General features: G+C 39.7%; 2 protein-coding genes across 2 annotated transcripts; both read right to left on the bottom strand.

Moving 5' to 3' along the window:
* Positions 1–19: 19 nt before the first annotated feature.
* RRH (retinal pigment epithelium-derived rhodopsin homolog) lies at positions 20–11,127 on the bottom strand. The gene is made up of 7 exons (XM_033513738.1): positions 10,911–11,127; positions 7,382–7,572; positions 5,720–5,819; positions 4,891–5,044; positions 4,361–4,529; positions 2,084–2,262; positions 20–1,168 (listed from the first exon to the last, which is right to left on the bottom strand). Exons 1-7 carry the CDS (start codon positions 11,014–11,016, stop codon positions 1,039–1,041), a joined length of 1,029 nt encoding a protein of 342 aa, XP_033369629.1. The 5' UTR covers positions 11,017–11,127; the 3' UTR covers positions 20–1,038.
* A 5,604-nt stretch (positions 11,128–16,731) lies between these two features.
* On the bottom strand, positions 16,732–21,613 carry GAR1 (GAR1 ribonucleoprotein). The gene is made up of 7 exons (XM_015625899.2): positions 21,532–21,613; positions 20,089–20,279; positions 19,854–20,008; positions 18,951–19,010; positions 18,417–18,552; positions 17,572–17,682; positions 16,732–17,266 (listed from the first exon to the last, which is right to left on the bottom strand). Exons 2-7 carry the CDS (start codon positions 20,264–20,266, stop codon positions 17,253–17,255), a joined length of 654 nt encoding a protein of 217 aa, XP_015481385.1. The 5' UTR covers positions 20,267–20,279; positions 21,532–21,613; the 3' UTR covers positions 16,732–17,252.
* Between the last annotated feature and the right edge of the window lie 165 nt (positions 21,614–21,778).

The following is a 21,778-nucleotide window of genomic DNA, read 5'->3' as shown; positions in this document are numbered from 1 at the left end:
AAATCTAGTACACCATGAGGATATTGCATGGCATTTTCTTTAATACTGAAAATGGCAAATTAATAGGAAGCCTAGATTCCAGAGCTTTTAAAAAATCCCGTAAAAACAGGGTTTTGCCAAAAATACATATAGACTTCAAACAAATTTTACACTGCAAAGCCAAACTGCATATGAGCACACACATAATAGTTGAAGCTAAACCTATACAGTCATCTTTTTCACCCTGAAAAAATCCATTGCTCATACCGACAAAAGTATTTCTTTAAAATTAAACACCAGACCTATATAAACATAACATTGACTTAGAAGTGATGAGAAATTACCATAAATATTTACTCAGTTTTATGTGCCTCACAAGTGTGAAGCTTTAGGGTACATTTTGTCACATTTTCAGGATTTGCTGTGCAGTCACAACCACTAGAAACATCTACTTACAAAACAAAAGTTGTCCTTACTACAAATTAATTTGGTTCTGCCAGTCAAATTTTTAAAATACTTTAAATATGCTGTAATGCCTTCAAAATCCTAAAACCTAATAAAAGATTCTATGGGGTCAGTGTTGATATTGTGACACCCTAACATATTCACAGAAATAGAACTTTGCAAAGCTTATCGACATGGACACTTGGTATGGACATATAGAGCCATAGGGAATATCCAGAATATTTGAAGTCTGGAAAACTTCCAAGGGAAGCTGGTGGAAAGTACTTCATGAAAGGCATTAATACATTTGAAAAATCTGGGGTTACTGAACCTAAGAACTTCGTGCTTTGGTCTTTCCTAGCCCCTCTGTCACTTTGTATAACTCTGTAAAAGTCAGTGGCCACTCTGCTACCCCTTTTCGTTTGTGACAGAAATACTGGACCATAAACCTCACTCTCAAAAACTAAAGTCTTGGCAGGTTTTGTCTTCTTAACTTCTCTAAAAAGATTACTGTGACTAACACAAAACAGCTAGCTGGGAAAGATTATTATTCAAAAATAAATTGTCCAAAAGATTCATTAACTTGAACCCAGATTCCACTCCTTTCCATGTAACTTATGCAGGCAAATGACTGGAGTTCTGCGATGTCAGTGCACTTTGAGATACACTCATGGGCAAAGCATTGTTTATGGTTATCTCTTGTCTGGTCTGACATCGCACCATTGCCAGGATTGCCCTCCGAAACCTGCAAAGGGCAAGATAGGGAAAACAGAAAGATCATTAGCTGGAGAACCAAAGAGAAGGGAAAAAATTGGTTGAGATGGTCTTAACTATTACAACGGTTTTCAATTTTAATAGAATGAACTTAATAAAAAAAACATGTACTTGGAATTGAAAAGGACCTGGGTGTTTTTTACTTCCAAGTAAAAGAGTGTAAACCTAATTTCATTTCTTAAATAGGGATCACAGCAGCTTTTGTTTATCCCAGGAGAGTATACAGCCACAACAAAGATGAACTTACAAAATGGGGAAAAAACACAGATGTTTTTCCATTGTCCCAGCAGGCTCAGGTATGTTTGCCTAGGCAGAGATCACAGGCTCTGCTTGAAGGTTGGTAGCAGAGGCAGGAAGAATGCCTCTTTGCAAAACACAGTCCTCAGTCAGAGGCACTGGCTTGATTAGAGCATTTGTTATGCTTGCTCAAATCAGAATAGGCTTAACCTATTTACTTTAATGAAAGAGGTCAATCCATCCTAATCCATCAGAATATGATACATCCAAAAGCAAATAAGGAAATCTACACAAGTTACCCATCACTAAGACAAACACACTTTGGCCACAGTCATTAAAACCAGGCTATTACTGATGCAATCTAAAAATCTAAATTCCATACTGACTCCCCTTGAGAAAACACAAATGAGACTTTCAAAAGCTACGTTAATATGTTCTCAAAAATATGTAGCAATTCAGGATGTTCTGATGATAATCATAACAATTTATTTTAGGCCTTCCTGTCCAAAAGGTCATCTTCAGCAAATTAAGAGTGGCGTATCCTTTGCTCTTCACTAATCAGCTTGCCATATTTTACAGGTGATCCTCCTATACTCAGATGATATGCTAAAATCATGAAATAGACTGCTACTAATTTCAGAACACTTACTTTTTGTTTGCAATGACATAAATGCAGGGATTATAGAATGTGGAAGATTTTGCGAAGAGAGGAGCTACGATGGCCATCGCAGGAGAAATTTTCTTTGGGTCTCCAAAGGAAGACCACAAACACACAATAGAATATGGAGACCATGCCACCAAGAACATTATAATCATCACAACAGACATCTGTAAAACAAGAGGAACATGTACAGAATCACTATTACCTCAAGATGAAGACCTCACAACAAAACCTCATAACAAAAGCACATGCACCAGGTGAAAACAGACCTATCCTGAATGAAATAATATACATAATATAATTATATATTATATAATATAATATAAGCACACCTGACACATTCTGACAGTTTAGTCAGAAATCTCACTTTGGGGATTTACTAGCACACCTCACTGCCATGTGTTTGGCATGGTGTCAATTCATTACATACAATATTCCTTCAAAATCAGCACTGATCATTATGTTAAATTTGCCCATCAGGAGTTTAAATTACCAGAGAGGACCTCACACATGAACTATGACCCCCATAACAAGTCACTCTCTGATGCTATTACAAATGACAAATATGAACAGAGACAAAAATGTAAGTCAAATATTTAATTAGGCTGTTAATAAACATGTTTCATAAGGCTTAAGTATGGTACCATTAAATAAAAGAAAGTAAATGTTCTAGGACATATAGTTAAAGAACCCAGAAGTGTCTGCCTGGTTTAATGAAGCATTAAAGATATGTTCAAGTATGATACAGAGGAGGTATCTGAGCTGTCATGCCTTCTCTACCTGCCTGCAGAGAGAACAACCTGGGCAAGTTGGGGCTCACATCCCAGGACATGCCATGCCACAGCCAGACCTGGAGAGTGACAAACTGAGGGCAGTAGAAGGTAGGAGGAGTTATCAACTGAGACAGACTTTTCTGGATTTTGTCAGGGACATGAATCAGTAGTGGAAACTGGAATGGAAATCTCAAATGAATCAAGAGGACAAAATAAACCACTAGAAAACCAACATCAACTGCAGGACTGTGTACACACAGGATTCCCTAGTGCTGCTCACCTATGCCCCTAATTAGTCTTTCAGAGATCAACAAAATGAAAAACAAGATGTAAACTGCTACTTTGAATGAGCTGCTCTAGAGCATAATCAATACACAAGGAGTGACTCTCACAGAAGATCCCTGTTTAAATACAAACACAATACCAAAAAGTAAGAAAGAACCCTTTCATTTAGAAGTTTGGTGTATAGAAAGCTTAGAGGATGCTAATTTGCAAAAAGCAGATAGCAGTCCAGTTCTAAAGAAGGATATTGTTTAACTCCAAAGCATTAATTTTTTTCTCTTTGCTCAACTCCAAAGATTTTTTTTCCCTTTTTATTAAACTTAGTATCTTCAACTGAAAAATAGGAAAAATGCACTTTCTTCACAAACATGAGTCTAAATTTTTAACTGAATCCTCAGCTTCAAGTATTCTGAAAGTTCTCCACAAAAGTAAAACACTCAACTCTTTTAAGGTAGAAATACTATTCTTCAGAACTTAGCAATGAGAAAGTTTTCCAAGGAATGCTGTTTGCCCTGATAAGTAATTCAAAAACATAGGTACATACTCTTCTGTCCAATTCTCTCACACTTTTTCATCATGCCCAACCATAAATCACATCTTTACACAAAATCAAAGGAGCTGGTGAACTTCAAGATTTCTCAAGGACTTTTATACATTAAAAGAATGTCAGCCTTCCAGGCAGTATATATTATTTCATGCCATAACTCACATTTCCTACTGCTTACATAAGAGATAAGCTCAATAGACTGAAAAGAACAAGGGATTGGAATTACACATCTTGGGAACTGGAAATGCACTCTCATTCCTAGGCCACAAGTTCAGTTGAGACTTACCAAACCATTTCAGACCAGACACATCCGTGAACCAAGCAGGAAGCCTAAGGACTCTGCAGACACAGAGTAAAAGTCCTCCTAGGGCACCTTGGAGGTGCATTTCTAGGTAATGACAGAGGAGAGAGGCCAGGAAAATTCACAATGCTCCCAGCCTTCAAAGTAGCTATTCATCTGGAAAGGGTACTAGACCAAAAATAAAGAATCTAGTGTGATAAGTCAAGCTAAGAGTTTTTACCAAGGCCCAGTACCAGCTAATATTTAGTATAAAAGGAAAGGGGGAATGTACGAAACCAAATGCTTAAAAGGCTGCACCATTCCTTTGACAATAGGACTTTAAAACAAAGAACATGCTTAAAACAAAACATTTACTACTTTACCTTTGTCACATCTACTTGGTCAGACCAATCTATGTTAATGCTCTCCAGGCAGTTACTGCTGGCATATTGTTTCATTGTCCGGGAAACATTGTAATAACAGTAAAACATGACTGTTAAGGGCACAACAAAATTAACAGCAATTACACTCATTGTGTAGGAAATAAAGGACCTGATAAGACAGAAAAACAAAACAGAGTAACTTACAAATAGCCATCCAGGAAAAGTTACCAAAGAATTTGGTATTTTGCTTTGATTATGATATTTTGTAAGAAGCTCTGAAATAATAAGGAAAATTTTCTTTAGCTACTTTTTTTTTATTAGAAACTACAAGCATTGAAGTTTGAAGCATATCTCAACTCCTATGGGGTTTTTTTCTAGACTTGCTCTATGTTATTGTTATTGCTTTAAATTACTGTTAAAAATTTTGCTTCATACTTCAGAAAGAAGTTATGCTCCTACAGCAGTGAATTAAACAATCTTAGACCTCAGCGAGCCAGCAAATTAAAGTAAAGCATGAGGGGGAATCTTACGCATCGTTTTTCCTCCAGTTTACTGTGCACGTTGCTCCAGTGGGGTCTGGAGCGTAGCTGGCCCAGCCTGCAGTAGGCATGGAAGACCAGAAAACTGCATTTATCCAAGCAGCAAGGATGAGAGTGGCATAGCTACGGGTGGTCATTCTTCTTCCTGCAGCCAAGCACAGACAGTCACAAACAGCTCTCATCTGCTGCTTCTTTCCAGTGTCAAACTGGAGTGACAAGTGACTTCCAGCAAGCACATATCGAGCTAATAAAGACCCTTCCCAAGGCTCCCAGTCCCAAACACTGTAGCATACCTGTTTCATTCTGCTGACTGACATCTCAAAGCCACTTGAACACCTTCACCCTTTCCAACTCAGCATACAGGCAATACCTGACCCCATCCCCAGGCCAAAAGCTTATTATGCAACATTGCATTCAAGTACATCCTTGGAAAATTGCAGGGCAGGAATTAACTGTTACAGCTTTAACAGAGGAGAGAAAAACACCCAGGGTGGTGTTAACAATAGAGGCACACACCTGCTTGACAGAGGTCAAAACTTCACACAGACAGAGGCTTTTTGTGTGCTTCTCTGTATGGGTGTGGCCCTCTAAAGACTGAAAATGGCCATAAAAACATAATTTATTAGCAGAGTAACAGCCTAATGATGAATTTTTCACTTCAATGAGCAGTATGCCAACTAAGTAACTTACTTAACCAGGTACTGTAGGTTCAAGTTCCACCTAGCACTGTAACTATGAAGTCATTCATGAGAAAGCAATATAATCAAATCAGGATTTTATTCCTCCCAATGGTGACTGAGTTTTGACCCTAAGTCAGTACCTATGTCAGGCCTGCAGATGGTCAGGTAACGATCAACAGCAACAACAGTCAGCAAACCAATACTCGCCATCCCAAAAAAGATATTTAAGGCAGCATAGATCTGAAATTAAAACACACAAGCAAGAAAATAATGTCTGAGAAATCTTTCAAAGATACAAGCATAAACCTGTGTACTGAGTCAACACAATTCAGCCAGAGTTCTCTTCCATAAGCAAGGTCTTGAAGGTCTTAATGCAGTACAGGAAATTTGAAGGTGGCTCATTAAAAAGTAAACATTTCAAAAGCACCTGCTTGTGTGCACATTAGAAATCCTAAAGACAGCAGTCTCAAAATCCAAGAGACACTGTCCTTCAATAAGAAAATTTTGAGATTCAGAAATTTGGAGGGGTTTATTTCATGTTTTCAATATATATTATGGAAACCTGAGGAGCATTTGGTCCAACAGAAAGAGTTACAGCTTTAGCACATGTGAGGTTCTGAATTATCACTCTTTTATCTGTTGTGATGATTTCACCTATATGGCCCACTGATTTACCCCCTCAGGCTCCATTTTTGTGTGTCAGATCTTTTGCACAGAGCAATCCCAGCATGCTCCAAATACATCTGCCCCATCATCCCATGGGAATTCTGACCAGGAAGGATGACTGGGAGAGCTGTGTTACCCCCGGCACCCCAGTAATACAGAGCCCTGAGCCAGAGCACATGGCACCAGCAGTTATAACAGATACACATGGCATTCAGACATCTCAGATCACAGGATTCATTTGCTTTAGGTTGACATGAGTTCTGCTTCAAGTGGTCTTAACTCTCCAATCAATGAGATCTCTCATCAACCCGAACACACCACAAGTCAACCAAAACCCAAAGATATTAAAAATGAGCCTTCCTGCCAAACGACTGAATTTTGAGCTTGAAGGTACTGTCTACTGAGGCAAGTGAAGTCAGATTGTGATAATCATCATTATATAAATATCCAAAATGTTTGCCTTATGACACATTTTCAGTATATGCCTTCACATCACTACTTGTATTCCTGGGTACTTAAGCCCAACAGTCTATCAATAATATAAACTAAAACCACAATACACAGTGAGCAAAGGCCACTATCTCTGCTATGAAAGTATACATTTTTCAGTCAGCCTATTCTTAATATAAGGCTCTTAAAGGTAGGCTAAATCTTTAATGGAGACCAAAAGCCTTAGAGGTGTTCATTTTGGATATCCTATTAGGTCCCATCCAAAAGGGACATGCATTTGCCAAGCAGAACTTGCCAAGATCTGTCAAGCTCACCATCAACACAGTAGCCACAATCAAAGCTTTTTAGCTATCAGCAAAATCATCAAATGTGCCTCTGCTACTATAACCATCTCTATTTCAGGATTTGATTTTATAAGCCTTCTTAAAGCTATTTTAAAATGTCTAGTTGACAAATCTAAGATTACACTTTAAGCTTGTATTTACAATCTGAAAACATTAAAGTGAAATTCACACAAAACACTGTCTCCAGAAATTGCTGACATCACAGAACATCAGCTTCAGGTCCAGAGTTCTGGATCATTCTGCATCTCCACCTTACCTCTTAAAATAGAGGTAAGAGCCATTTCTTATTTCTCAGTTTGCTTTTAAGTGCTGAAAACTTTCTCTCTAGCAGAATTGCAATACCTGGCATCCGGTATATCCAAATTTCCAGCTTCCATGCAGGTCTGAGGCAGCAGACATGGGGTAACCAATGCCACTAACACCAATATCAGTAAAAGCCAAGTTGATAATAATCGCGTTGGTTGCTGTCCGAAGCTCCTTGTACTTAACAAAGATGCCTAACACAACAATGTTACTGAAAATGCTTATAACACCTGTAAAAACAGAAAAATGAAAACTTTACAAAAGGTACATACCAGTCAGTAACACATATGCAGAAGAAAATCAAGTCTATTTTAATATGTAAGTCCCAAAAATTACTTCTTTTCAGTCAAGTACAATTTTCCAAAGAGGATAGACACCATAGAAAAGGAGAAAAAAGCCTTTCCAATTAGGCAACCTTCAGACAGATTCAGCAAGCGCCAACAGTGGAGAATTTGCCAAACCCAAGATTTCTGACGCAATGAGAACAAGCTTAGCAGAAATTCAAATGTGTCTAGGATTACACTTGAAACACTCTGGCCACAAAATACAGTGCTGACCTCCATGGTAAAGAAGAATGCAGGTTGGTGACCAACAAAAAAAAAGTGTTGGAAAAAAAGCTTATGCACCTGATCTAGCATAAGGCCCCCGCCAAACCCTGAGATTAGGTAATTTTAAAATCAAATGAGGCAAAATGATAATTAACCCTTGGCTATCTCTCTTTTAACACCACCAAATATGTCTGTTCTCAGGTGCAGGTCTCCTGTTGGAGACATTTTTTGGCCACACAGATGACACCATCTACTGTATTCATCTACCCACACATTTCAGGAATGGCACTGCTCCTATGCACCCCTAAAATTTAAATAAACAAGGAGCTGAGGATCTGATCTGAAATGAAAACCATAGTAAAAAAACCATTTGCAGTGACAGTTCTGTCAGCTCTCCTGTTGACAGATAGCATGTCTTCTCTTGGAAGAGAGGGAGCAAAGGAGATTTACAAGTTTAATAATAAAGGCTTCGTAGGAGGCATGTTTTAACAGATATTACAGCTACCAATAATGAAATCTGACATACAACAGACTGCAAACTTACACCCTCAGAGTGAAGAAAAGATCCTTCTAGACACTTAAATTTTATAATTCAGTGTCCAGTCTTAAAAGTAAGGCGGGAGAGAGAGGGGAAACAACAAAAAACAGATGAAAATGTGGAACCTATATTCATTAAAAATGTCACTATCACTAAAATAAACTAATAGTAGAGCAAAAAAAAGAATGTTTTGAAGAACAAAATAGAAGATGGAAGATGGATTCCATCTTGAATAAAGTGAGAAAAAAACATGTGGATACAAGAAATTCTCTCTTCTCTGTTTTTGAGGAACAGGTCAAGCAGATGAATGAAGTTTCTCAGGCAGCAGTTAAGCAGCATCTATTAAAAGAGCATTGAAGGTGGTCAAAGTGCTGGAGCACAAATATTCTGAGGAGCAGCTCAGGGAGCCAGGTTTGTTCAGCCTGGAGAAAAGGAGGGTTAAGTTGACCTTATCGTTCTCTACAACCACCTGAAAGGAGGGTGAAGCCAGGTGGGAGTTGGTCTCTTTTCCCAAGGAACAAGCAATAGGGTGAGAGGAAATGGCCTCAAGTTGCACCAGGGAAGAGTACTTTTGAATATTAGGAAAAATTTCTTCACGGTAAGGCTTATCAAGCACTAGAACAGGCTGCCCAACAAACTGGTTGAGTTGCCATCCCTTGGAAGGTGTAGACATGGTGCTTAGAGATATAGTCTAGGGTGAGACATGGCAATGTGAGGTAGTAGCATCAAAGTAAAAAAAAAAAAAATAAAATCAGGTACAACATGTAATTTACCTTTCCAGCTGGCATTTTAAAATACCAGAGCATTTCACCACTATTAGCAGAAAGACACCCATGAGGCAGCATAGCTTGCTACAGCCTGAGTATCCCTGTTGTCATTACAGATATGAATACTCTGACATGGGAAATGCTTAACAATTATTTCCTTCTCAGAAAAAAAGAAAGAAACACCTAAATCTATTAAAGAGCAGCATAATGACAAACACTGTACCCAGACTTCATTCTTATACTTATTAACAAGGCTTAAGTCTTCCAAATGTGAAATTTGCTGTGGTAAGGCTTTTGCAAAGCAATCAATCATGCTTTCAAATATTTTATGGACTTCATTGTCAAAAACATTTCTCATTAAGAAAGTAAAGATTTATTAGACTCCCCCAACTATAATTAGAAATAAAAAATGAAAAAAACCTAAAACCACTAAATAATCCAACTTTTTTTTCTCACAAGTGATTTAACTTCCTTGCAAGGTTAAGAAAGAAGAGCTGGGTTGATTCCAGCTAATTCCATTGATAACCTATGATCACCAATGACAGCTTTGATCCTGAACATCAGCTGGTCAAAACTATCAGAAAATACCACCTTGTCACATACTATATAATCAATTTTAATGAAAGTATAAGAGGTATATCTACTTCCAATACTTGACCATTATTTATCTATTTACAGCTTCTTAAGAAGCCTACTGCTCTGTGTAGCTGTTCTATTAATTTCTCCAAAGATCTTAAATAAATTATTGGATCCAAACATAGCCACTTTTCCAGAGCAGCAATTTGATACTCACCACTTTCAGACATGTATGCTAAATAAACTGCAACCATCAGTGATATGTAAATGTAAAATACAATAATAATTTATTTTAAAACCTAACTACAACACGGGAAAATTTATGGTATAGTCAATGAATAATGACTATACTGGTTTTCAATAATAAAGGTCTAGAAGGCCTGTTTTTAAACACAGGAGGCTTCAGTTTTGGTTAGGTGGATATTTCATTATTATGGTACTTACTGCTTCAGAAAAGTACTACTGAAGAAACTGTGGTTATACAATAAGAAAGTTTTTAAGGAGAAAATAAAAGCAATTGTATAATCATTCAAGTTTAGCCAAAGACCACTGCCGTCACAGGGAACAAACATGATGGGACTTAGATTCTAACACAGGTCATTGGTGAAAAATACAGTTGCAACTGGAATCTGCTCTTCTCTGATTAATGACCAGCTCCCTCCCTCTAAGTCACATTCCAACCCTTCCCCTTACATCCCCCTAACAGACACCCGCTCACATGCTCAGACTACACATATATTACTACAAACATGTGGCCCAGGAGAAATCTCAAGACAGCTTTGAGCACATCACAGAAAAATGCAAGATGTGACAGCTATGCCCTATTTTTATCTCTTTTGCAAGCTGGCAGAAACTAATTCTCACTCTCTTCTATAATTACGTATCAACAAAATGTATTTTTTGAGACACAATGCTGCCTTCAAATATAGAGCAGAAAACTTAGATTCTGCACACTTCAGATGTTTCTGCATATTTCAGTCAGGCAGCTGATTGCTAATTTGTCAGTAAACATGGAGAAAAGCCATCAGACAGCTGCCCAATACAAAATGAAATACCATCACAGTTACTGTACGAAATGAGCATTCAGATCTACAAGTTCTATTTTAAAAAGTTACGCAACAATTTGCCAATGCCCATACCTGCTGTTATTAAGTAAGCTGCAACTATGTTGTGCTCAGTCTGTGTGAAGGCTGAATGAGCTTCATTGTCACTTTCTGAGGAATTGGACGAGTCATTCCAATGCATTTTCAACAAAAGACTGTCGTCTATCCTCTGCAATAATTCATCAAGAAGAGGAAACACTACAAAACCCTGTCAGGCAAATTCTTTCATTATTCAACAGACTCGCTGAAAAATTAAAAGAAGGGGGGTAGGGAGGAGTTCCCCCCACCATTGACAGCTTCCAAGCATGATTTAATTGGACTAAAGGGGAAAGAAGTTTACGCTCCCAATCTATGCAGGAGATTGTTAATTAAAACAAAGAGCAGCACAGAACAGAGTGAATTTTGAACAGTATGCTTAAACTTCATTCTTACTGCTAATGAGATTAATGGTCACATGCCCCCAAACTTTCTCCCCTCAAACCTCTTGTGCAATGCTTTGGAAACCTCAACAAAAGTTGACTCAGTTCAATCAATCATCAGCCTGGCTTGGAACTAATTCCCATCATCACACAAAGCACAAAAACCTGCAGTACAACATGAAGAGACAAATGTCAGTTTCCATAAAAACAGGATACATTTACTCTAAAGTACATCCCTTCAAATCTTTCAAGACTTACTTCTTTGAGGTTCTTTGTTTGATGTAAACTCTCTGACAAAGACACAAGAAAAACACATTCCAGTACTTTCCTGAGCGAAGCATGACTTTCAGAAAACTCAGTCGCTACGTTTCTAAAATAGCCTGGTCTATAGAAAATGGTTGTTGAATATGCTTCACTCTCCTAAACACAATACACAAAAGCTTACTTTGGGCAAATTTTCCAAAGCATCTTACTGAGTATTTTTCAAAGACTTGAGCAGCAAAAGCTCATGTTTTCTTCCCTTCAATGATCAGGTACCAGCACACCAAAGCAAAGACTTTAAGAAACCATGCGTAACGATAGCTGCAATAATACCCAGTGAGTTTCTGATAACCAGTACCAGAAAGCAGCTGCCCTCCCTCAATCCTGCCTCACACAGTTTTTGCCTTCAGTCAGTATTCATACTGGGTGTAAAAGTGACAAAGATGAGCACCAGTGGTTCTTCACTTGTGTGTGGTTCACAGGTAGGTCAGGCAGGTCCCAGGCTGGGGCTGGACCTTCTAAGCAGCGGTAAGGCTGCAGAGACACAGGAATGCAGTCATCCCATAGAAAGTATACCTGAAGAGCTCTCTCTTCTCTAACCTCTGAAATATTCATAGAGTGTTCCCTTCCACTCCTCAGCTCTCCAAAACAAACATCCTGCATCTTTCTTTTGAACCTAAAGGTATGAAATTTTTTTATAGAAACTTGGGCAGTCACAGCATTTAGTCATCATGATGATCACACACAATTTCACATCACAGTCCTACGAACAAATGTTTTCTTTAATGCCCCACAACTACACTCATAGCTCTCAGGGTATTTATATTATTACAGTATTTTTCCTGTCAGAAGAGGATTTGGCAGGAACAGGGTTCTGAAAGGAAAGATGATCTGTTTGGCAATGAAGCCACTTCCCTCGTGCAACATTGTTCTGCCCTGAAAGCTAAAGACATGGCAATAGTTTTATGTTTGCTTTCCTCCTCTGACACTTTGGCAAGATTTTCAAAAGCACCTCAGATCTTGCAGATTCCACAGAAGTCAGAGCTTACAATGTTGAATGTCTCAGAAATTTTTACTCAGATAGGATTCCAGATGTATAGTAGCAACTAACAAAAGAAATTTTATACTTGCTGATTTAAATATAACTTTCTAATACATTCAGTCTATCCTAGGTACCAATTGTATCTGTCTTTTCTCAAATTTGATTAATTTTACAGCAACTAGAATTGACAGAGAAAAGTCAAAACTAAAGGCAAACATCATCAAAAGTATTTTTTTTCTGGAGCATTGTAGTTCATAAAATAAAGCCAAAAAGATCAAACAGGAAATTAAATATTGAAGTATAAAAAAAATCCACAGCATCTAAGCCAGGTAGAATACATCTTACCACATTGCTTATAAATACAGGTATAAGAATATAAAATCCAAAACCTCAGGCTATTTTTATCCTTCAATAACATAGCTTTACAGGTGTCAGACAGGCACTTTATAAAATCAAGTGATGCTTTTCCTTCCCACTTGTCCCAGATCAGTTGCAAAATGTAACATCAATTTAAATCCATTCTTCAATTTGCTTGTTTCTCTATAGATATGTGGGGCAATGCAATGTGAGGTTTAGCATGCTGCTTTCTGTTATATGTAAAATATGTAAAAAACGCATGAATGATGTGAGTAGAGAAATGTATGTACCTTTTGCATAAAAAATAAATTGGAAAGCAAAACCAACCCCAACCCTCTTCCTATTTCCAGCAGTCAGCCGACTACAAACCCACCCCAAACCCAACCCCTCCCACGTTTCTTATGCCCTTCACTGTTGGAGCGCTCTCTAAGGCAAAATGCCCCTTTAATCTTTTCCCAAATGGATGCAAGCGGTTCAAACCCCAATGAAAACAAATTAATAATTCCTTCTTTCCCCTCGTTTGTCACAGAGAAAAGTCGCAGAGATTTTTACTAGACTTAAACTGCTGGCTAGAAAAGTTTCACTCTGTAGAGATTTTCAGCTGACAGCCCTAAAAATGCATGACTCCACTAAGATTTTTACTTGCCACACATCACACAACGGCTATGCTTTTTTTTTAATAAACAATATTGTTTCTTTCCAAGACAATGCTTTACACAACTGAAAATTACTTCACACCAGTACATGTGATAGTCCAGCACTTCTTCAGGCAAATATCCACATATACAAGTCAGTGCCAGAGAAAATCCTTCCTGTCTACAACTGCCTATGTTGCAGACTTACATATAAATATCCCAATTATTTTCTGCACTTCATCAAATTTTTCTAAGTAACATAGCAAATCTGTGAACTACATTGAGCCACCCTATCCCAGCATCTGCAGAAAACACAAGGAAAATAAACAACTCTGCAAGGAATGCAGGGGCAGTAAAGCCGTTTTCAATTGGTAACAATTTAAGCTTTATAATACACCTCCATGTAGTACCCTCCGTTTAAGGATTTAGATCCCAAATACAAAAAAAAAATACCCCCACAATTTTGCTGTGGCATGGACAAAAGGTGCCAGGTCTTCTACTTGTTAGCAATCTGATCCTGGTGATACACCAGGTGTCAGTTTCACAACCAGCTGGAAGTCTGACCCTACACTGGGTCAAACACTGCCATGGCAGTGGAGGAGGACATGGGTAGGTGACAGCACTACGAGCTGCTCTGAAATCCATGTGAGCTTCAAAGGAATTTCCAGGACAGCAACTCCCCTTGGGCTGCTGGAGCAGGTGCCAGGTGAGAAGCTATTTAGATGGTCCAGCTTTGTGCTCCAAAGGCTACCAGAAAGGGAATGAATACAGGGAACACCAAACTGTCATCCAGAGCTTACACTAACACCTTACCCCCAACTCCCCTCACTTCAGACTGCACTGGGACTTTTCTTCCCCAGACACTACAACTCCTTGAAATTTGCCATTTCTGCCACAGTACCTGTGAGCCCCTCGCCTATTCTCTGCAGCAGCAGCACAGAGCATCTGTAATTACGGATATAAATAAAACCTGAACATTTCACTTACTAGGACCAGGAGCACTGTAACAGACTCACAGCTAGAATTTGACTTAGAAGCTCAAAAAAAAAAGACAGAAAAGTGTCATATAAAATTAGGGGACCTCTGTCTTAATTTGTTATAGCATTACACTGCAAACAAGATGTCTTAATTTCTTTGAGCCTGAATTTTGATCTATTATTGTTAGCATCCTACTTACATTAGGAGGGGAGGCTCACACCATGACACAGAGAAGACAACACAGAACAGGGACTGAATGTGCCTTGCAAATAACCCCCTTCCCCAGAATGGAGAAGGAAAAAAAGGCACCAGCATATGGAAGACATATCCAGTTTCCTCATATGATTTTTCCAACCTAAGAACATCCTAGATCCTTTGTAGAGATCCAAGATTATCAATTTTCTCTGGATATTTGCATAAAATCCATCCAGCATTATTAGTATATGTAGGCCATGCCATAATGCTCCTCCATGCATTTCTCTATTGGGACCGCAATCCCTTCCCTGTAATCAAGAGGCCAATCTTTCCTCCAGAGCTGCAATGGATATTGCTGTTTAGCCCCTCTGCATACAGAGGTCAAAGCCTTTGCTTTGCCCTTGCAACGCCTCAGGCTGACTCACTGCTCCACCTGCTGAGAGACTCAGCACACATCTGCTCCTGGGCTGCCAGGCAACACTGCCCGCAGCCAAACACTGCCTGTTACATCCTGCACTTCACAGGTCATGGCAGGAGCTTTCTGAGACCCTGGGAAAAAGCATGTCCCTGAAGAGCAGCATGAATTTGGGTATAAGACTGAGGACTGTCTAACGTTAGCTGTCTAAAGTCAGAACAATAAGGAAAGAAGATCCGAGTCAGCTGCCTGCTATTGAAGCATCAGTGAAGAAACCCTGCACAGTACAGCTGCAAACATGACAGAAGTCCCGACAGTGCAGCTGCACTTTCTTCTTCACAAGTTTCTCTTGTTCAGCTGCAATGTGGAATGCCCAAAATGCAATTACTTGCAAAGAATTTAGATAAAAGACAATTTTACAAAGCCTTGAGTCAAAGCTCTGACACACTTAGGCCTAGCACTGCATAGCAACAAAAGCCTAATCATTCTCACAGTTTTGGATTTAACTGACCTGGCTAAAGCTAGGCTTGTAGCAATACCAGGAAAAAAAACCACCTGGAATCCCTCATTTCCTGGGGTTAAGAGTAGACTCAGCTTCTTCTCACAAAAGCAGACCTAGCAGAAAACCATTGTTCTGCATTTTGGTTTTTTTAAGCTGAAAAACATTTTTATCTATTATCCTTTGCAGCATCTATTCATGTTTAAATGAATTCTATATCATTTGTTTTTCCATTCTTTCAAGTTTTGTTCAACATTAAAAGTAATGGTCACGTGTGTTAAAACATGCAGTGTCCTATCCTGGTACTGAGAAATTACCTGTTGCCTTTATTAAGCAGAAGGCTAACATAATTAAACTGCCTGTTACTGCATTCACCAATTAAGAAGTGTAACAGTGCAATCAATTCTGAAAGGAACCTTTTTCACACTGAACAAGATGTTCAAAATACTTGCACAATGGATTACTCTACAGGCCCCTTTCAAAAGTGCTTGGTAGGAGAGTCTGTGAACAGACTCCTGGCTCAAGCTTCCCTGGAAAGAAATCCAGGAAAGTTCTATTTTCACCTATTTAAATTCCAAAGTTCCAGGGCAGTGAGGCGCCCCCTGGTCTCATCCATCCTTAGGAAGACACAGTCACTACCTCTCCAACAATCCTCATTATGCATCCATTTAGGGACCAAAGACTTGTGCAGACTTTGTCATGCCTTTCTAAGCAATACATACCTGAAAGTATTGTGTGCAGAGGAGTCCTGTGATGGGCCATTTAACCTCAGCTCTACACAAACCCAGAGTACCAGAACACCAAAACCTCAAGAGAAACAGGCTAAGGGGGGATGCAGGACCAATTAAAAACCCTTAGCATTTTAATATCAGTGTAATTAGGTACCATAAGATGACTGAAGTGTAGTATTAACCCTGTCTTGTTCATTAGACAATGTCTTAGTTTCTAAGAAGACTATGTTCTTAATGCATTTGGCTTTCATTAATATTTATACAGAAAATTCACAAAATATACTTTGCTGTCTTCTCTCTTATACATTATTATGCATTTAAAAAATAACCAACACAAAAGTTTGAAATTTAATTTATAAAAAAAGGTTCACAAAGGTTGTTTAAACGACATATCCATCTCAGAGCATCCCAGAAGATTTGATATAAACTGAGGATGAGAACCAGGGATCAGTCATGCACAGGTTCACACTGAAGTATGTGCATGCAGTGAACCTGCAGGGTCTTTTGAAAACCCATTTCAACTGATTGTTTACTCCAAACTCCAACATGGAGTTAAGCACTGACTGCACTGCTTGTCGGAAACAAGCAGTTTAAGAATAATAGCAAATGGTGGCTTAGTTAGAAAAGTTTACACATATCCTGAGCAGTCTTCAGCTCTTCACCTGCGGCTACATTCTTCTCATGTGTCCATCAATAGTCATTAAGTGTAAAAGTAACTGTCATTTGTAGCTTCAAGTTCTTTACAAAAAAGATTTCCAGGGTCCTTTACAAAAATTTTCCATGGTTCTTCGCTTCTGCAGATGACATGATAAGACAACGAGGAAGGAGATACTCATGGCTCCACTTTTAATGTCCTCTTCCTATTTTAAGAGAAAAGAAAAATACATCAAACAATTCTTATCTTAGTTGTGCTTAAAGCAAATTCTACACATAACACTGAAGGAGTTGATAGAATAAAATGTGAAAAACTAACAGAGTTCTACACACACATCAACAAATGCACAGCTGTGCTTCAGTTTAAACCACCAGGATGCACAGATATCTCTTGCATAGAACTATAAACATCTATAAGACATTAAAAATCAAAACATTCTGTTCAATATTTACAAGCTTTAGAAATCAGGAGCTCCTCTTATTACTGAAAGGTAAAAAACCACATACTCACCCCGAAAGCCTCCTCCACCACCTCTTCCTCCTCTGAATCCTCCTCCTCCTCCTCCTCTACCTCCTCTGAATCCTCCTCTGAATCCTCCACCTCTGCCTCCTCCAAATCCTCCTAAAACAAAAGAAAGAAATTACCCTTTGAGGAGCATATAAAATTCTTGGTTATGTACAACAATTTATTTCATTGACAGCTTCTGAAATGAAATGAAACAAACAACAACAAAAACCAGAAACTGTCAATTGCCAGACAGTTACCAGGTCAATTATTAGTACCTTGTTTCTTCTAGGGACCATCTGGAGCATTTTAGGTATTGCTTAACATCTGATATACCATGTCCAAAATACTAAAGAGACTTAATTTAATTTAGAAGAGCAAAAAATGAATTACATATATTAACCAGTAATTCATTACAACTACTAGGAATTGTTATCTATTAATTACAACTCAACAGAACATTAAAACAAAGAAACCAAACCCTGATGAAACACATGGAAAAGACGCAAGAAACTGTGATATAAGAAAAAACAAACTTCAGCTGTAATTGAAGAGTACATCATAGGTAATGTTCAAAAAGCTTTCTGGCTTTGTTATAAATCAGCATTCTCTCCTCCTTATGCTTTGGAGCTGTAATTTAGCCAGTCTCACCACTTGAAAGGTATCACTGCCTTTTCTATAGTCAAACAGCAACGTTTTTATTTGCAATACAGCTGTTGATATTAAAGCACTCACCAGCAGCTTTAAAAAACAAAACACAAATACTCCACAGAACAAGTGACCAAAGCAACCCACAGCATCTCAAATAACTCTCAAATAACATTCTGTAGCTTTCATTCTTGTGACCTTACCTCTACCACCGCCTCTTCCTCCCCCACGTCCACCACCACGTCCTCCTCTACCACCTCCTCTGGGAGCACCTTTTTCTCCTGGGGGCCTTGGCAAAAATCTCTGAAGAGGTAGCAGCTTTGCTGGATCGATGTAAAACTGCAGAAGAAAGTTCCATTAGGCTTTCAAAATACCACGACTAACAGCACATTGATATCTCCCTCTGCAAATATCCACAATTTGGTATTATCCCATCATGTCAAACCATCCTCTGCAAAATGCCAAATAGAGAAAGCAAACAAGAAGTAAATCACAGAATTAAAAAGCTGCTAAAGTATAGGTGATATTTGTGTGATTTTTACATCATGGGGCAGGGAGAAGGAATAATGTGGCAAACACAAAACTGAAAAAGACAAGAAACTACATTCCTATGTATGCAAAGAACAATCAGCTTTTAAAATTATTAAAATCTTAATAAAGCTTTTATTATCTGCTGATAAATGAGACCTAGCTAACTGATGACTTTCAGTAAAATTGTGTTACTGACACTGACTTACCTTTTGCATTTTTTTAAATGAAGAGGCTTTCATGTTCTCAGACAGTTTCACTGAAAAATACTGTTGGTTTCTCTAAGGAGAATTCCAGTAATAAAACATTAAAAACTGTGATTTTGATCCGTATATGGAAGAAACATTCAGACATTTTCTAAGTTAGTATTTTATAAATTCAGCCAGATTTCACCACAATTGCAATTAAAAGTGATTTAAACATGCACATTATAGTTCACATTTAATGTGGGAGAGGAAAATGCATGTAGCTAGTAACTGATGCTCAACCAACAGGCTGAGTCTTGACTGACATGTTACAGGGTTACTTCCCCACCTATCCTGCTTTTGTCATGGATTCTATCTACCTGGCAGTGACAACAGAATACACCTAGTGTCTCTGTGTCAGGCTGGCTTTGCAAAAGATGTCCTGGCACATCCCACTGTTATGGGCAGGTTAAGTAATCAGATGTGCTGAGCAAAAGCACATCTTAGTGTAAACTCATTTTATAATAAAATAATGAGCTGGAGCATGACCAAGGTCCCCTAATGCACAAAAGTATTCAAGGCCCTTGATCCAACTCTGTTTTGGCTTAGTAATCTAAAGCAGAAAACTTGGTCAGTTAGCCAGAAAAAGTAACAACTTGAACAACCATGGATCCAAGAGACATCATCAGTATTGGGACAGAGTGAAAATCTCTGACTGCCTTCAAGTACTCTGTCATATCAAAAAAGCTCTAAGAGAAGCACTTAATGTGAATGAAGCACCTACTGAGACCAACAGTTGCAGCAAGTCTCACATATAACTGGTAGCCAAATCCTTTACTACATTAAAATCCTAGAGAAATCCCATTTAATAGCCAATCAGTTTAAAAGAACCAAATATTCTAAGTCACACATTTTTTTGAAGGATACAAAGTCTCTCAGCTGTCCAAATATTTCATCCACTTTGCCAATCTGCTCCTTATTTTCCAGGTACACTGGGGCATTGAAATAAGGCACCTTGTTTTCTTCCGTTTTACATTTACAAACTATATCATCTTCACAGGGATGCATGAACTCTCCCAAAACTGAAATAAAGAACAAACAAGCTAAAGAGCTGGAGCAGACAACCAAAATTAAATAAATTGAATTTCTCCATGTAACTTACAAACTACCCTTTCTGGAGGGCCCTGGTCATATCCTCCTCTGTTGAAGCCTCCTCTTCCACCTCCCCGTCCAAAGCCACCTCGTCCGCCACGGTTAAAGCCACCTCTGTCACCACCACCTCCTCCACGGCTGAAGCCACCTCCTCTTCCTCCTCCACCTCCTCTTCCACGAAAAGACATTCTCTACTGTTTCCTACATTGTGAACAAAAAAATCAGTTGTTTAAGATACAAAAGATACGTCACATTTGATTTGCCTTACAAATTACAGGCTCCTGTCAGCCTGGTTTGTTAATTTATTGGTTCATCCTTTTCAATCATCACTACAAACATGCTGGCCTATGAAAAATCAAGTTTACACCCAAGATGTCATCCACTGCAACATCCAATTGCAAAATGTGACTAGCAGCAATCAGCACTTTTTTCACCCATCTGCATAAAGGCTGATGACAGTCCCCAGCCTCACAAGCAACACAAAGTGAGAACATCATAAAACGGTTTGGGTTGGGAGGGAACCTAAAGATCACCTACTTCCAAACCCCCTGCTATGTACAGGGACACCTTCCACAGGTTGCTCAGGGCCCCATCCAACCTGGCCTTGAATACTCCCTGGGATGGGGCATCCACAACTTCTCTGGGCAACCTGTTCCAGTGCCTCACCACACCCACTGTAAACTTCTTCCCAGTATCTATTTCAACCTACTCTCAGCCTAAAACTATCTTCTCTTATTCTAACCCTATGTGCCATTGTGAAAAGTCCCTCTCGAGCTCTGCTGCAGCCTCCTTCGGGCACTGGAAGGCTACTGTAAAATCTTCCCAGAGCCTTCTCTTCTCCAGGCTAAACAATCCCCACTCAGCCTGACTGCAGAGGAGAGGTGATCTTGAGCCCTGTGACTACCTTCGTGGCCTTCTCTGGATCTGCTCCAAACACTCCACGTCTTTAATGTGCTGGGAACCCCAGAGCTGGTGCAGCCCTGCAGGTGGGGTCTCACCAGAGCAGAGCAGAGGGGCAGAATCCCCTCCCTGGCCCTGCTGCCCACGCTGCTCTGGATGCAGCCCAGGACAGGTTTGGCTCTCTGGGCTGGGAGTGCCCATGGCTGGGTCGTGTCCATCCTGCACCCACCAGCACCCCAGGCCCTTCTCAGCAGGGCTGCTCTCTGTCTGTCCATCCCCAGCCTGTGCTGGTACCGGGGATCGCCCCGACCCTTCCGCTCGGCCCCGTTACACCTCAGGAGGTTCCCTCCGGAGGCCGCACGGGGCGCGCACCCGCGGCGCCTCTCAGGGCCCTCGGGGCGCGGCCTGCAACCAGGGCCTGGGGACCCCGGCTCGCGGGGCCATTCCCTGAGGGATGACAGACAGACAGGGATGACTGGCGAGCGAGCAGACAGACACACAGACAGACAGACAATTATGGCAGGGGCTCCATCCCCTCCCGCGCGGGCCATACCTGCACGTGCGCACCGGCCCCGCCCGGAAACACCCACGCTGCCGCAAATGGGGCTGCCTGCCGTAAATGAAAAGAGCACCCGCCGGCCGACACTGTCGCAAACGGCTTGAAATTCCCCATGACTCCCGCTCTGCTGTGGGATGGGCGTGGCAATGGCAGGGGCGCTCGCCACAGAGCTGCCCCGTGTATAACACCATCGTGTATAACACCATCGTGTATAACACCATCGTGTATAACACCATCGTGT

Source organism: Parus major, chromosome 4 (assembly GCF_001522545.3).
Source record: "Parus major isolate Abel chromosome 4, Parus_major1.1, whole genome shotgun sequence".
Lineage (NCBI taxonomy): Eukaryota > Metazoa > Chordata > Aves > Passeriformes > Paridae > Parus > Parus major.
Note: the sequence above shows the minus strand (reverse complement) of the source record. Positions and strands in the feature narration are given on the sequence as shown.

What these genes read in the sequence shown, in the direction of transcription:
- RRH (XM_033513738.1), bottom strand. Translation starts at nt 11,016, where the DNA reads ATGCATTGGAATGACTCGTCCAATTCCTCAGAAAGTGACAATGAAGCT. An exon ending in ACCAAGTAGATGTGACAAAG is followed by an intron (nt 2,263 to 4,360) that starts GTAAAGTAGTAA and finishes CTTGTTTTACAG; the next exon opens with ATGTCTGTTGTGATGATTAT. An exon ending in TATGTCATTGCAAACAAAAA is followed by an intron (nt 1,169 to 2,083) that starts GTAAGTGTTCTG and finishes TGCCCTTTGCAG; the next exon opens with GTTTCGGAGGGCAATCCTGG.
- GAR1 (XM_015625899.2), bottom strand. Translation starts at nt 20,266, where the DNA reads ATGTCTTTTCGTGGAAGAGGAGGTGGAGGAGGAAGAGGAGGTGGCTTC. An exon ending in CATTTAAAAAAATGCAAAAG is followed by an intron (nt 18,553 to 18,950) that starts GTAAGTCAGTGT and finishes TTTCTTCTGCAG; the next exon opens with TTTTACATCGATCCAGCAAA. An exon ending in AGGAAGAGGCGGTGGTAGAG is followed by an intron (nt 17,683 to 18,416) that starts GTAAGGTCACAA and finishes CTTTTGTTTTAG; the next exon opens with GAGGATTTGGAGGAGGCAGA.